Source organism: Melanotaenia boesemani, chromosome 3 (genome assembly GCF_017639745.1).
Source record: "Melanotaenia boesemani isolate fMelBoe1 chromosome 3, fMelBoe1.pri, whole genome shotgun sequence".
Taxonomy (NCBI): Eukaryota; Metazoa; Chordata; class Actinopteri; order Atheriniformes; family Melanotaeniidae; genus Melanotaenia; species Melanotaenia boesemani.
In genome coordinates this window covers 31,489,135-31,501,585 of record NC_055684.1, presented here as the reverse complement: position 1 = coordinate 31,501,585, position 12,451 = coordinate 31,489,135, and the positions used below count along the sequence as shown (strand labels likewise).

General features: G+C 39.6%; 2 protein-coding genes across 3 annotated transcripts; both read left to right on the top strand.

Moving 5' to 3' along the window:
* Positions 1-270: 270 nt before the first annotated feature.
* Positions 271-3,371, top strand: smug1 (single-strand-selective monofunctional uracil-DNA glycosylase 1). Its single transcript, XM_041981687.1, has 2 exons — positions 271-881; positions 1,855-3,371. Exons 1-2 carry the CDS (start codon positions 558-560, stop codon positions 2,383-2,385), a joined length of 855 nt encoding a protein of 284 aa, XP_041837621.1. The 5' UTR covers positions 271-557; the 3' UTR covers positions 2,386-3,371.
* A 1,789-nt stretch (positions 3,372-5,160) lies between these two features.
* LOC121635214 (calcium-binding and coiled-coil domain-containing protein 1-like) lies at positions 5,161-12,312 on the top strand. Of its 2 annotated transcripts, XM_041978304.1 has the most exons (14): positions 5,161-5,232; positions 5,746-5,894; positions 6,001-6,103; positions 6,768-6,970; positions 7,143-7,355; positions 7,474-7,622; positions 7,732-7,801; positions 7,926-8,180; positions 8,260-8,373; positions 8,680-8,775; positions 10,126-10,198; positions 10,283-10,449; positions 11,363-11,445; positions 11,730-12,312. In XM_041978304.1, the coding sequence occupies exons 2-14, from the start codon at positions 5,763-5,765 to the stop codon at positions 11,755-11,757; spliced, it is 1,686 nt and encodes a 561-aa protein (XP_041834238.1). In that variant the 5' UTR covers positions 5,161-5,232; positions 5,746-5,762; the 3' UTR covers positions 11,758-12,312. The 2 variants fall into 2 exon arrangements, with proteins under 2 accessions (XP_041834238.1, XP_041834244.1); XM_041978310.1 differs by lacking the exon at positions 11,363-11,445.
* The last annotated feature ends 139 nt before the right edge of the window (positions 12,313-12,451 follow it).

The window sequence follows — 12,451 nt, the reverse complement described above, 5'->3', positions numbered from 1 at the left end:
ATTAATCAAATGTCACAATAACTGAAATATTTAAGAAGATTCCGTTTTTAACATTTTAAATAATTTTTCACAAGTATTCCCCCTTCTCTGACAGGGAAAGGGGACTACTTGTGAAAAATCTAATAAAAATTCAAGCAGCTAGTAAATCTGAACAATATGCCCTTTACATTATTTTCTACAGTCTTTTTTTTTTTTTTTTTTTTTTTTTCTTAACCTAAAATGCTATTATTTACTTTTTAATTACTTCTTAGGAGGAACATATCCTATAAACCTCTGTAAACAGATTTATTCCTTCATCAGTAATGGGCCCTTTTCACACTTCGGCAGCTTGATTTGGGTCCTTTTCGCTGTCATGACACTCATGTGTCTGTAGGGGGCAGCAGCCACTTTGAGCTCACATGAAGACGCAGAGGAAGAAAGTACTTCGTGTTTATGGTTATCTAAACCCAGAAGCAGAAATATCGTCCAACACCGCAAACGATCGGCGTCAGATCATCCTTTAATGCGACGTATTAGTTGGATATACAAGAACATATTTAATACTCTCTCCGTGAAAAATGTTAGATGATAATTCGTATAGAAACGAAACTGCAAACGTCGCCAGAGCAGGTTCGGAGAGGGGTTTGCCCCTTCGTAGTTCAGAGGAACGGGTTTTGAACCCTGCTGATGGGACCCCTTCCTCCAGGTTCCTCCGCGCTGAACTGGAGTTGAACGCACATCTTCGTAACCTTAAATTCGGCGAACCAGTCTGCTACGTTTACAACCCGCTGCTGTACGCCTGGGACACCCACCGCTGCTACGTGGAGACGTACTGTCAGGGCGGACAAAGGATCTTGTTTTTGGGGATGAATCCTGGACCGTTCGGAATGGCACAAACCGGGGTGAGCACCGCTGTGAAGTGTATTTTGATTAGCTTCTAGATGACCAGCTCGAATTCGGTCACTGGGCCGCAGTTCTGCAGGTTTTCAATGTGTGCCTGCCCCAACACACCTGACTCAAACAAAATGCATCCAACAGCCTATGAAGCTTTGCACAGCAACTCAGTATTTTGAGTCAGATGTGTTGGATCAGGGAAACAGAGAAAACCTGCATGACTGTCGTCCTCCTGGGGCCGAATTGAATAGCCCTGGTTCAGAGAAAACACCGAGAATGTGGAAGCTGCCTAAGAATATGCGCAGTGCTCATAAAATGCAGTACACAACATTGTGCAAAACAGTTCAGGAAATCATAAGCGACCCATATTTAATAAAAACGGAATTTAATGAAACACAAAAGTCCCTATCACCAGATTTAGAAAACACAAACATAAAAACAGAGATAAAACTGAAAGCACAACAATTTATTAAACGGAAATGATTGTTTTTAGTTAAATATTTGTCACTGCATTTTGCAGGCAGGGCTCCTTTAATGAATCACACCAGTGTTTCTCAATTCAGGTCCTCTGGACCAGCTGCCCTGCATGTTGTAGACATGTTCCTAGTCCAACACACCTGATTCAGATTAATAAACTTCCATATCAAGTTCTTTGCAAGCCTGTTAACTAGCCTTTTCAGTCAGGTGTGTAGGGCTACCTCTAAAACATGCAGGGCAGTGGTTCCTGAGGACCAGAATTGAGAAAACACTGAATTAAACAGTTTAAACCAGGGGTCACTAACTCCATGTTCTCCAGGTTTTCCATCTTTCCCTGCTGCAAAATGCCTAGTTCCAATTAAAAAGTTCTCTAACAGCCTTTTAAGGAGCCATTAATTTGAATCAGGTGTGTTGCAGCAGGGTAGCATCGAAAACCTGCAGGACACGGGCTCCAGAGGTCCGGAGGTGGGGACCCCTGGTTTAAATAATCTGCTTTTTGCACAGGTTCCATTCGGTGAGGTGAGGTCAGTGGTTGACTGGCTCAAGATAACAGGGGAGGTTGGTCGTCCTGACAACGAGCACCCAAAGCGGCGGATCATGGGCCTTGGCTGCACTCAAAGTGAAGTGAGCGGAGCACGTTTTTGGGGTTTCTTCAGGAAACTGTGTGGTGAACCGGCGCGGTTTTTCCAACACTGCTTTGTGCATAATCTGTGCCCACTGATCTTCATGAGTGCCAGTGGGAAGAATTTAACACCACCTGACCTGCCTCCAGCTGAACGAGAGAAACTGCTGGCTCTGTGTGACACTGCTCTGTGCCAAGTGGTGGAGGTACTCAAAGTCTCCATGGTTATCGGTGTAGGAAGGGTGGCGGAGCAGCGGGCGCGACGAGCTCTGTCTGCTGCAAGTATCGATGTTCGAGTTGAGGGTATTATGCATCCATCACCCAGGAACCCGAAGGCCAATAAGGGCTGGGAGGAAATAGCTAAAGCCAAGCTGATAGAACTTGATGTTCTTCCACTACTGAGTAACACTTGAGTTAATAGAGATTCACTCTGTAAATGAATTAAGATATGAGGTCAAACATATGGTTTATTACTGCTTTGAAAATACACACTTGCAGTTCTCCCTTTTAGTTCCATCAAGCGTCAGCGACAATGGCAGCAAACGACTTCAAGCAAAGCGGTTAATACACTGTCAAGAGTATTTCCGTAGTATACAGTTTATTCTGTAAATGCATCTGTTTTCATTTGCTGTAAGCATTTGATTGTTCTGTGTTTTTTTAAATAGGTCAGTGAATGCAGCTTCTTTCTGGGTTGTGGGGCTAGAAATATTTCCACACTACTGTAACTGTAATGCACTTTGTATATGTGCATGTTCACCAAAACTTAAGCTCAAGGTAAAAATTTTGGATATCAAATAGACTTCTTATGTCCAACCAGTCAAGTTCAGTATTTATCTGCTGATAAATAAATGAGTTTTACTGCATTAAAATAACCAAACTCATGACATATATCATGTTAAACGGTTTACTTTAACAGTTCATTTTGCACGTTTGTCTTTATAATTTACTATTATAATTTACTATTTTATTAAGTATTCGTCAATCCAGTGTTTGGGATATTGTTGCATTGATTCCAAATTATTTTTATGAAACTGAAGTTCTGTAACTTTTGACATAACCAGATTATAACATATATGTTATAACATACATTATAACAGAACCAGATTCAGAAATAATTCAGGGTCCAGCAGCTTTTTGTGAACATGTAGTTGTACTGTCATTTAATACTTTCTTTTTATACTATTTTTAAATATATGTATTTGTTCATTTATTTTGAGACGTGTTTAAATTCCTTCAATACAATTGTCTGTAAATAAAAAGCTTCATCTTAAAATAAATCTTGGGTTGCAAAAAAATTGAATATTTTTTCACCTGCTGCTCAAAAATCAAGGCAGACTGATTTGATATGTTCAGTGTTTGCATGATAAAGGAAATGGTCTAAAGCTGAGATGGAATTAGCTTGTTATGAATGAAGAAATGAATCAGTGGAAATTTGAGATCAATGCAGTCAGATGCAGAAACTTGATGTGTCACGGTATAAATAAGTGGTTGTTTGTTTCATTTGTGGTCTGTGACTTTCCTGATTAAAAACTGTCCAGATATTTGTGGTTTAAAGGTATTTATCTGGGCTGGTAGTATTGTCTTCAAACATGTGAAGACCTTCACCCAAAAACACCCAGAAATGATGAAAGTTTTTTTTTAAGCCTCTGGGGTGTCTATATTCTTTTATTCCTTTATTTGAACCCCATTAGCTGGAGTTAATGCAGCAGCTAATCTTCCTGGGATCTACATTTAACAAACATAACATATGTCATAAAAAATACAAACAAAGACAACAACCTACAAACAAAACAATATACAGAACATAATATAGCCTGAAACAAGCATACGATTAAAACCTGTCAGCTCTATACATTACACATGTCCACACTGCATCAGTTTTCATGCTGACCTCTAACATAATTAATTTGAGGGTTCGGACAATGTGGTTTCTTGTTATGGAAAATATTCCAGAAGAAATTTAGAAGGTTACATGTCAACCTTTTGTCTAGAAAGAACCATGACAGTCTTCTCTACATGTCCTTGATACTCACACTAGATGGACATTCCAAAACAACTCTTCAATAATCAAAAGGTAAAACAAGTGTCCGTTCCACCAGCCCTCTAGTAGCAGCATGCCTACAGCTGCAGACAGGAATTAAAGCAGCACTTCATGGAGCAGAAGCTTCTTAGGTGTTTAGCAAGTTAGAGGTCCAGCAGTGAAATGCATGTGGGATGAAGTACTGGTTTGAGTAATGGATACTGAAACAACACACTTTAAAATCCATTTTTGTACTAACACTATTCAGCATCAAAGCAAGGCATAGACCTGGACCTGGAGGTTTTAATGCCTTTTTCTCCACTTCTGCACTTTCAAAAATGCCACTGCGGTTGTCAGGATCAATCTTCAGCTCAGGCTTGAGTCAATATTCTCTCAGAATAAATCACTTTCAGGATCTTTGAGGCTTGTTGAATATTTATTAACATTTGCATTAACACATTTCAATCTTTTTTACTAATTTACAAAGTAAAGGTAACTTCAACTTTTAAAAAATCAGCTTTCATATTCTTTACAAGCACGATGTCCCTAAACCAGCTTCAGCACCAATTATATTTTATCTTTAAACTCTAGTTTGACTATCTCTTACTCAAAATTTTATTTTGGATTGACTTTTCTTCATGGCATACAACTAAACCATCATTGTGTGTTTGCACTGCACTGCCATCCTCTGTTCAAAGTGGGAACATGATTCTTGCACAATCAGAATAAAGTCTGAAACGCACACATTTCTATTTCTAGTTTTTACCCTAAATATCAATATTTTAAAGATGGTTGGTAAATGCCATTTCAAAATGTGATGTCCTACATTACAGTTTGATAGAACTTAAACTCTATATGGAATCTGCTTTTTTAAATTCCTTGTTGGCATGAGAAACATTACCCCTTGACAACAGGTCCCCTCACCTCGTAACCCCCCACTTACACCAACATTGCTGAGAATTGCAACATGCAGAAACTACCAACAGCAGATCCCATGTCCAGTTAGTGTATCCTGTTATGGGAGTTGGAGTCTGCAGCACTCATTTGCCGTCTGATAAGCTATGTATTCATGAACAGCATCTCCCAGAAAGCATGCAGCACCACTTGTGAGGTCCACATGGTTCAAGAGATGTTGTGAAACTCTTGCACCTGACAGGATTGCTCATCACTATCTGCAGGCTGATGCACAGCTCGATGCTTCACGAGGTAGCCGAGAAGATACATTTCTCAACATATTAAGGTGAGATTTGCCCCACAACGTTCAATAAATTAGTGATTTACAAGATTTAAAAGATAGACAGGAAGTTAATTGCACTGTTTAGCCTTAAACTGGTATTTTATACTTGGTTAAACTACATTTATTGAATCAGTTATGATGTCTGGTTTATCGTTTTTAGAAAGGGGATTTATATAACTCAAAGGCGGACTGCTCTATTTAAAATACTCTTTTTTTGGTGAGTTGGCTCATGATCTTTTATGATAAATAACATGTGTTCTATGATTCATTAGGGCAATTTTCACATTGGATTGATTGCAGTATTCAAAATCTTTATTTTCCAGCAGTACTTCAGTATTCAGTAGGTATATGAGCTTCATGTTTATAAACATGCCGCTAAGCCATAGGCGTCTGGTGTTATGACCATGCTGCTGGATTCTTGAACTGACTCTGCGATCACCTTTCATCAGCTGTTCTCTTCCAGGCTGAAACCAGAGCACATCAAACCAGATCCATGTGTGTTTTCTTCTTCAACAGTGAAGCTTCCTATTACCATGGATAAACAGCCCACAGTGGTGTTTCGAAATGTGGGACAGTTTTATTTCCCCCAAACCAGAGTGGAGTGCCATTATAGTCTAACACCAGAGCATCAGTGGAGCAACAAAGACTGGATAGGGATTTTTAAGGTAGATTCTCTCCCACCCAAGTTAGCTCAATACATTACAGAGTGCATTGTGGGGTAGTGGTGGTGGTTGTATTTTGTGATTTAATGTATCTGATGTCTTTTAACAGATGGGCTGGTCTTCAGTCAGACAATATTACACATACTCATGGGCTCTTGTCCCTGAAGGCTACACAGAGAGGACCAGTGTCAACTGCTGTGCTCATTTTTATGGTGAGAATTAAACAAACATCAAAGTCTAATCTTCCCAACATGTATATGGAAGTGTGTGATTGCATGAACAAAAAAATTTCTGAGGGGATCAGGGAGATGAGTTGTAGATACTCATCATTCAGTCTGGAAAGGTTGCAAAATTTTCTCCATCAATTTACAGTGAGGTGGGACCTCATTCCATCTGAAACACGGTGGTGCTAGTATCATGGTTTGCATGTATTTTGCTGCATCAGAACATCTGTCTGAATTTAATTTAAGCAGAAAATTGACCATGGAGCACCACAATGACCTAAAATGCACAAACTGTTGTATCAAATGGTTATCAAAGAAGGATAAAGTCAATATTTTGCATTGGCCAAGTCAGAGATTTAACTAATTTAATTGTAGAAGCAGCTGAAGCAAAGAACCATCAATATTGCAGAGGTAAAGATCTTTGGTAAAGGGGAACTCAAACTCAGGCTCAAATTCCTACAAACTAATGTGCAGGATTGATAAACAATTACCAGAAGCTTTCATACATTCTTAAATCAATTGTTAGATGAAAACATCCGAGCCAGGCTTTGACTCTCCATCCTACTTTTAGAAAAATTTGATTATGTTCTAGTTCATAATTTAAATATAACAATTCCAAAGGATTCACAAACTTTCCACTATATGTACACAGCATGCTACCTGCCCCGTCCCACTGCTGCAGAGTACCAATTTGTTTATGTGGATAAGATGGGAAAGGTGTGTTCCCGTAGTCGTCCCTTCACTTTCTGTGCTCCTAAGCCGCTGGAGGAGCTGGAGACTCTGAAAGAGGAACAAGATGAGGGGGATGGAGAAGAGGAGCTGCTGCTGGTCATCCCCAGGGCTCAGCTGCTGCAGGTGGCTGAACAAAACACACACACACACACACACACACACACACACACATTCTGCAGATAAGAAGTTTTGACCTTTACTGAAACAATGAGAAATAAGTGGAAGTGGGAGTATCTCTCACTGGTTGCTGTGAAAGTGATTAAAGCTCAGACATGTTGTTGTGTGCTGTTTCTAGACTCAGCTGGAGAAGTGTTTAGAAAAGCAAGCAGACCTACAGCAAGCTTTTGATGTTGCTAAAAAAAACATAGAGAATGAAAAAGAAATCATCCAAATAGAAAGGATTGAATGGAAGATGGAAAGAGACGCGATGAAAGAGGAGATCATCGAACTCAGAGAGAACCTGAGACACAGCTGCGAAATGATGAAGAGATTGGAGGAAAAACACAAGGTATGGACAGGCCCTGTCACCTGGTCGGGAACTTTTTACCCTCCCGAAAAAACACTGAAAAATTATAAGATAAATAATGTTCTATTAATGTATATCTTCTCTTTTTTAAAACTGACAGGATGTGAAATATAATCAGGAAAATCTGACCTCTGAACTGAGTAAACTCGTGGCTGAAAAGACCGAAAATCAGGAGCAAATCAAAGATTTGGAGGATGACATTAAGGTTCTGACTGACAGAGAAAAAGAAGCAAACAATGAACTTGAGAGGCAAGAGTTTGGGACCTACTTTAGTCTGAACCTTTGTGGGGTTATATCTTTGGGCCTAAAACGAAATAGTTTTTTGTTGTTGTTGTTGTTGTTTGTTTTGTTTTTCTAGGCTCAAAGATAGAGTAAAGAAAATGTCCAGTCAAATGATGCACGATGAGGAAAAGAGGAAGTCTCTGCAGGTAACTGATGGATGCTGATGATCAGGAAACACAGAAGTAATTTAGTTACAAGGGAGGTAACTTTAAGTAACCAAACAAAGCCCCTAACTCAACTTTTTCTGTAACTCTTCACATCTCTAAACAGATGGAGGCAGAATCCTCTATAGCTGAGGTACGGGGACTGCAGGAGCGCCTGGAAGCCAGTGACCATGCAGCTGAGTGCCTGCGACGAGAGCTAAGGGAGCTGAGCACCCGGCAGAGCAACACCCATGCTGAGCTGCACCAAGCCAGGCTGCAGGTAGCTCAACTTACCCTGCAGCTGTCCAAGGAGGACCTGGTTCTCAGGGAGGAGAGGGCCAACTCAGCCCTCGAGAGAGAGGCTTACAAACATGCAGCAGAAGTGAGGATCCAGCATGACCTTTAACTAAATGTTGATCCGGTTTTATTTCTAACCCTGCTTTCTGTGGGATATTCTGCAGACTGATAAAAAGAAGTTCCAAGATCTGACCTGCGAGCTGGAGAGGAAAGAAGAATGGCTCCAGGAGGAGAGGATGGAAAGGGACAACCTGGAAGCAGAGCTCGGAAGAGAGAAAGTAAGCAAAAAAAAAATTAAGCACAATTACTATTATTCAATTCACATCAACACCGTCAGCTCTAAATATAACTCAGATGCTGCAGTTCTGCATCATCAGTTACACAGGACATGTTTTGGAAACTGAAGAAGCATACCAAAGCTCAGCACAGTTCTTTTATTACTCACATGCTCGCACAAATAGAAAAGCTTCCATGAACAGTGAGTAAACATTTCCTCACATCATCATGTGACCAGCAGCAGGAACAGGAGGCAAGCCGCGTCACATGTCGGGATGTTCTAAATGCGATGTCACTCCCACCTCTAGGTGCTGCTGAGTGATGCCAAACAAGAGCTACAGGAGCTGAAGGCCAGTCTGAGAAAGATTCAGAAAGAAAAAGAGGAAGAACTACTTAACAAACAGGTAAGTGTTTCACACTGGATAAGCAATCCATCTAATATTTATTTATAATCTGCAATGATAATTCTTTCCTTATATTTAAGCATCGTAAATCCACATTATGCTCACTTCATCAGCTTATCTGATGCCCAGCAAACATAGATACATGAGTGATGTGTCAGTGCAATGAAATCTAATCTGAGTTCAGTCCAGTACATGAGATGTTGAAGCAAATGCAGTGTGATTGGTGCTCTGACTGCTGCAGGAATGAAACACTTTATTAACTGAGCAGTTTGGGTTAATTTGGACCTCTTGAAGCACAAGAATTCAAGGAACTTTATTGTCATACCAGCACATATTTACACATGGGATGGTACAAATTTTGGCACCCGAGGTCCCAGTTTAACCCAAGTACAGACAAAATATACAGACAGGCCTATGTATAAAGATAGAAAGGAAAGAATCTGGTAGTCCTACTCTGGATTCCTACAAACCTACTTGAGGGGAGAGTGTCAACAAAGGGGGTGTGCGAGGTGAGTGGAGTCTTTCATGATGCAGAGAGCCCTCTTCCTGCGTCTGCTGGTGTCTGTAGTGGTGGGAAGGCAGCCCGTCACAGTCTTCTGAGCAGCCCTCCACTCTGGAGCCAAGCAGCTGCTATGCCACACTGCGATACTGGTGCTAAAGAGACACTCTTCACCACACATCGGTAGAAGCTCCTGAACGGAGCTTCCTAGTCCAGCATGCCGCAGCTACCTGAGGAAGTAAAGTCTTTGGTTTGCCTTCTTGAGCAGGCAGGAAGTGTTGAGGTCCAGATCGATCTCAAATAGATGCACTCTGAGGTACCTAAAACTAGAGACCACCTCCACAGCTAGGTGACAGAGCTGGTGGGAAAATTTACTTCAAGCTGTCTGACATAGTTTACAACCATTAACAGAAATACAAATACTACACTTATATTTTACTTTAATATTTACAGTGTTGATACTTCCACTTGACCACATTTCAAATAGATTTTTTTTCTTTTTTACTTTGTAATATAATCAAAAACTTTGTTTACGTGTTATGTTGCAGATTACAGATGGAATGAAAATTAAATTTAATATAAATATAACAGATAAAGACTTTGGATTAATCAGTGAAGTTGATTTTGATGCAAATATCTTAAATTTTACTTAGAAGTAAAAATAAATGGCAGAATAATTTTACATGGTAGCGTTGCAGGTTTGTCTAATTAAATTATTCAACTTTATTTTTCTTCACTCTTTATTGTAATATTTTGTTAATTGAATTTTTCTTTATAAGAAAGCACTTTATAAATCTTTCTCATCTTCTCTCATTTTCCTTTACTCGGTGGGTTTTTAACTGGACACTCAGGACCTGGTGAACTACGTTCGACTGTTAGAGCAGAGGCTGGGGATTGCCCCACAAACTAAACCAAGCTGTGTCTGTAAGTAAAAGATTTCTTCTCGTACGCTGCAGTGTTACTTAACTGTGCCCAACAAACATTTAAATAAAGAATCAACTTTACTAGCCCATGGCTCTTCGTCTGAGGGAGATGAAGATGCTCCAGAAGCTTCCCCAAGATCACTTTCTTCACCTCTTTTCCTGTCTGATCAGCTGGGGCAGCCAGACAAAGCCAAGACTCCGACTGAAACTCACTTCCAGATTCGGAGCAATGAGATAGGCTTTGATACACAGGTATGCCATCCTATTCATGCAGAAACCAAACAACTATTAAGGTCACCTGCACTTTACTCCAACAGAACCTGAGCAGACCTTCCAGCTCTGTTGATGGTCATCATATTTTCTAACAGGATCAAGTGAAAACAAAATATAGAACAATGACATTAGACAAAAACACCAATCATATATTCACCAAGAACTTCATGCAATTGTCTCCCATAGTTATTTTTTTTAAATAAATATACTATCTTGTGACCAGAGGTCTTGTTACAAGCTGGAAAAAGTTCAACTGTAAAGTGTGAGCAGTCTGTGTGTATGTCTTACATCTCAAATGCTGCAGTTTAAAAGTATTACGATTTAAAATATAATTCAGATTATATTAGTGGATTATCAGTGTAGGTCTGGACATTCATTTTATTTACTTGAGTTGTATAGATTCTCATCTTTCATGACAACAATCCCGAACATTCAGCCTGAGACTGAGAGAACCACCTGCAGTCACAAAATCAGAGTCCTGCAACAAAAGTCTCACCCCTCTGATTTTAATATGACTGATTCAGTCTCACATCGCACGAAGACACAGAAAAACCTTTTCTGTTTTCCTAGTCTGTGTTTTCCAAGATGCATGGAACAACATTCAGCCAAATATCTTGAAAACTACTCAAGTGAGCTGAGGAGAACTGGACTTCTTTTGTAGGCAGACTTGAATGGAACATTTTTCTGCTTACTAAACTCTGCATGAAAAGAAGTGACAAATCAAAGTTATTTATTACAGGGTTTTTTTTTAAAGCAATCTCAGTTCACTTTTTATATGACTCCATCTCTAAAATATTTGTGATGTAAATGAAATAATGCCTTGTCATTTGCATTCTAGGATAGACAGACTGAAAATAATACTTATTTATGGCGCTTATGTCTGTTAAATCAGGACGAGCGGAAGCATCGCTGTGAAACCCGAGCTGGGGAAGAGAAGCAACTGATCATACCAGAACTTGTCAACCCCGTCCTGAGGTGACGACTTTGGTATTCCACCACATGAACCCTGTTACCTCCTACACAACAGGAATAACTTCTTTTATAAAATGCCATTGGATGACTTCATTGTGCCGACAGACCTTTGGCTGTTTTGTTTTTAAAAAGTTGTTTTATAAGAGGGCACTTCCTCTTGTCTTGACTTGCAGTAATAACAAACTATCTTTGCGATAAGCAACAGTAGATTAGCAGAGGTTGAAATTTTATTTTATTTAGTCGTCTTCAGCACCATTTGTGAAACTTTCATCTCTTTTCCTTTGCAGTGAACTGGCTGACTCCCCCATGTGGTAACTCAAGGAAGAATGGATGGATGAATGGATGGGAGGTCATTTCCACTGAAATATTAAATTAAGCAGGTTAAAAGAAAACCAAAATCATCTAGTAAGCATTCTCATTTTACAGAAAGCTTCACCAATGTCAAATTGAACTCTTTCTAGAGTTTGTCTGAAGTATCCAGATTTTTATTAGCGTGGCTGATAGTTTCATTTCTTAGTTAGAATAACTTTTTTTATATTTAAATTCTTAGATGCATCTTCAACTTTCTCTGAATATCTATCTACAGCACTTGAAATACTGTGATTTCAAGCCTGTGAGCTGACTGTAATGTGGGTTGTGTTGCAACTGTTGTGAGAAATGTGCTTCATGCTCTGAGCTTTGCATGTGAGCGTGACTCCTGAGACCGTGTCGAATGTGTGGGTGTGTGTCACGGTCAAGTGTGAAATGGCCTGTTTCAGCTCTTTGAACACTGTAAGGTTGGAGGAACACTACGGTTTGTTTGTGATACTTTTTTTTCCTGATGCAAGCCTTTCTTAGGAAGGTATGCCTTGTTAATTAAATATGAATCTAAACAGATACTAAAGGCTGTTTGTGTTTTCATTAATATATGTGAGGTGCCATTGCTTTAAAAAAATGTTTACCGCTTTGAATATCATCATTAAGACCAGAGATCCATACAGTATAGAAAAGTTCCTATGAGGGGATGGCA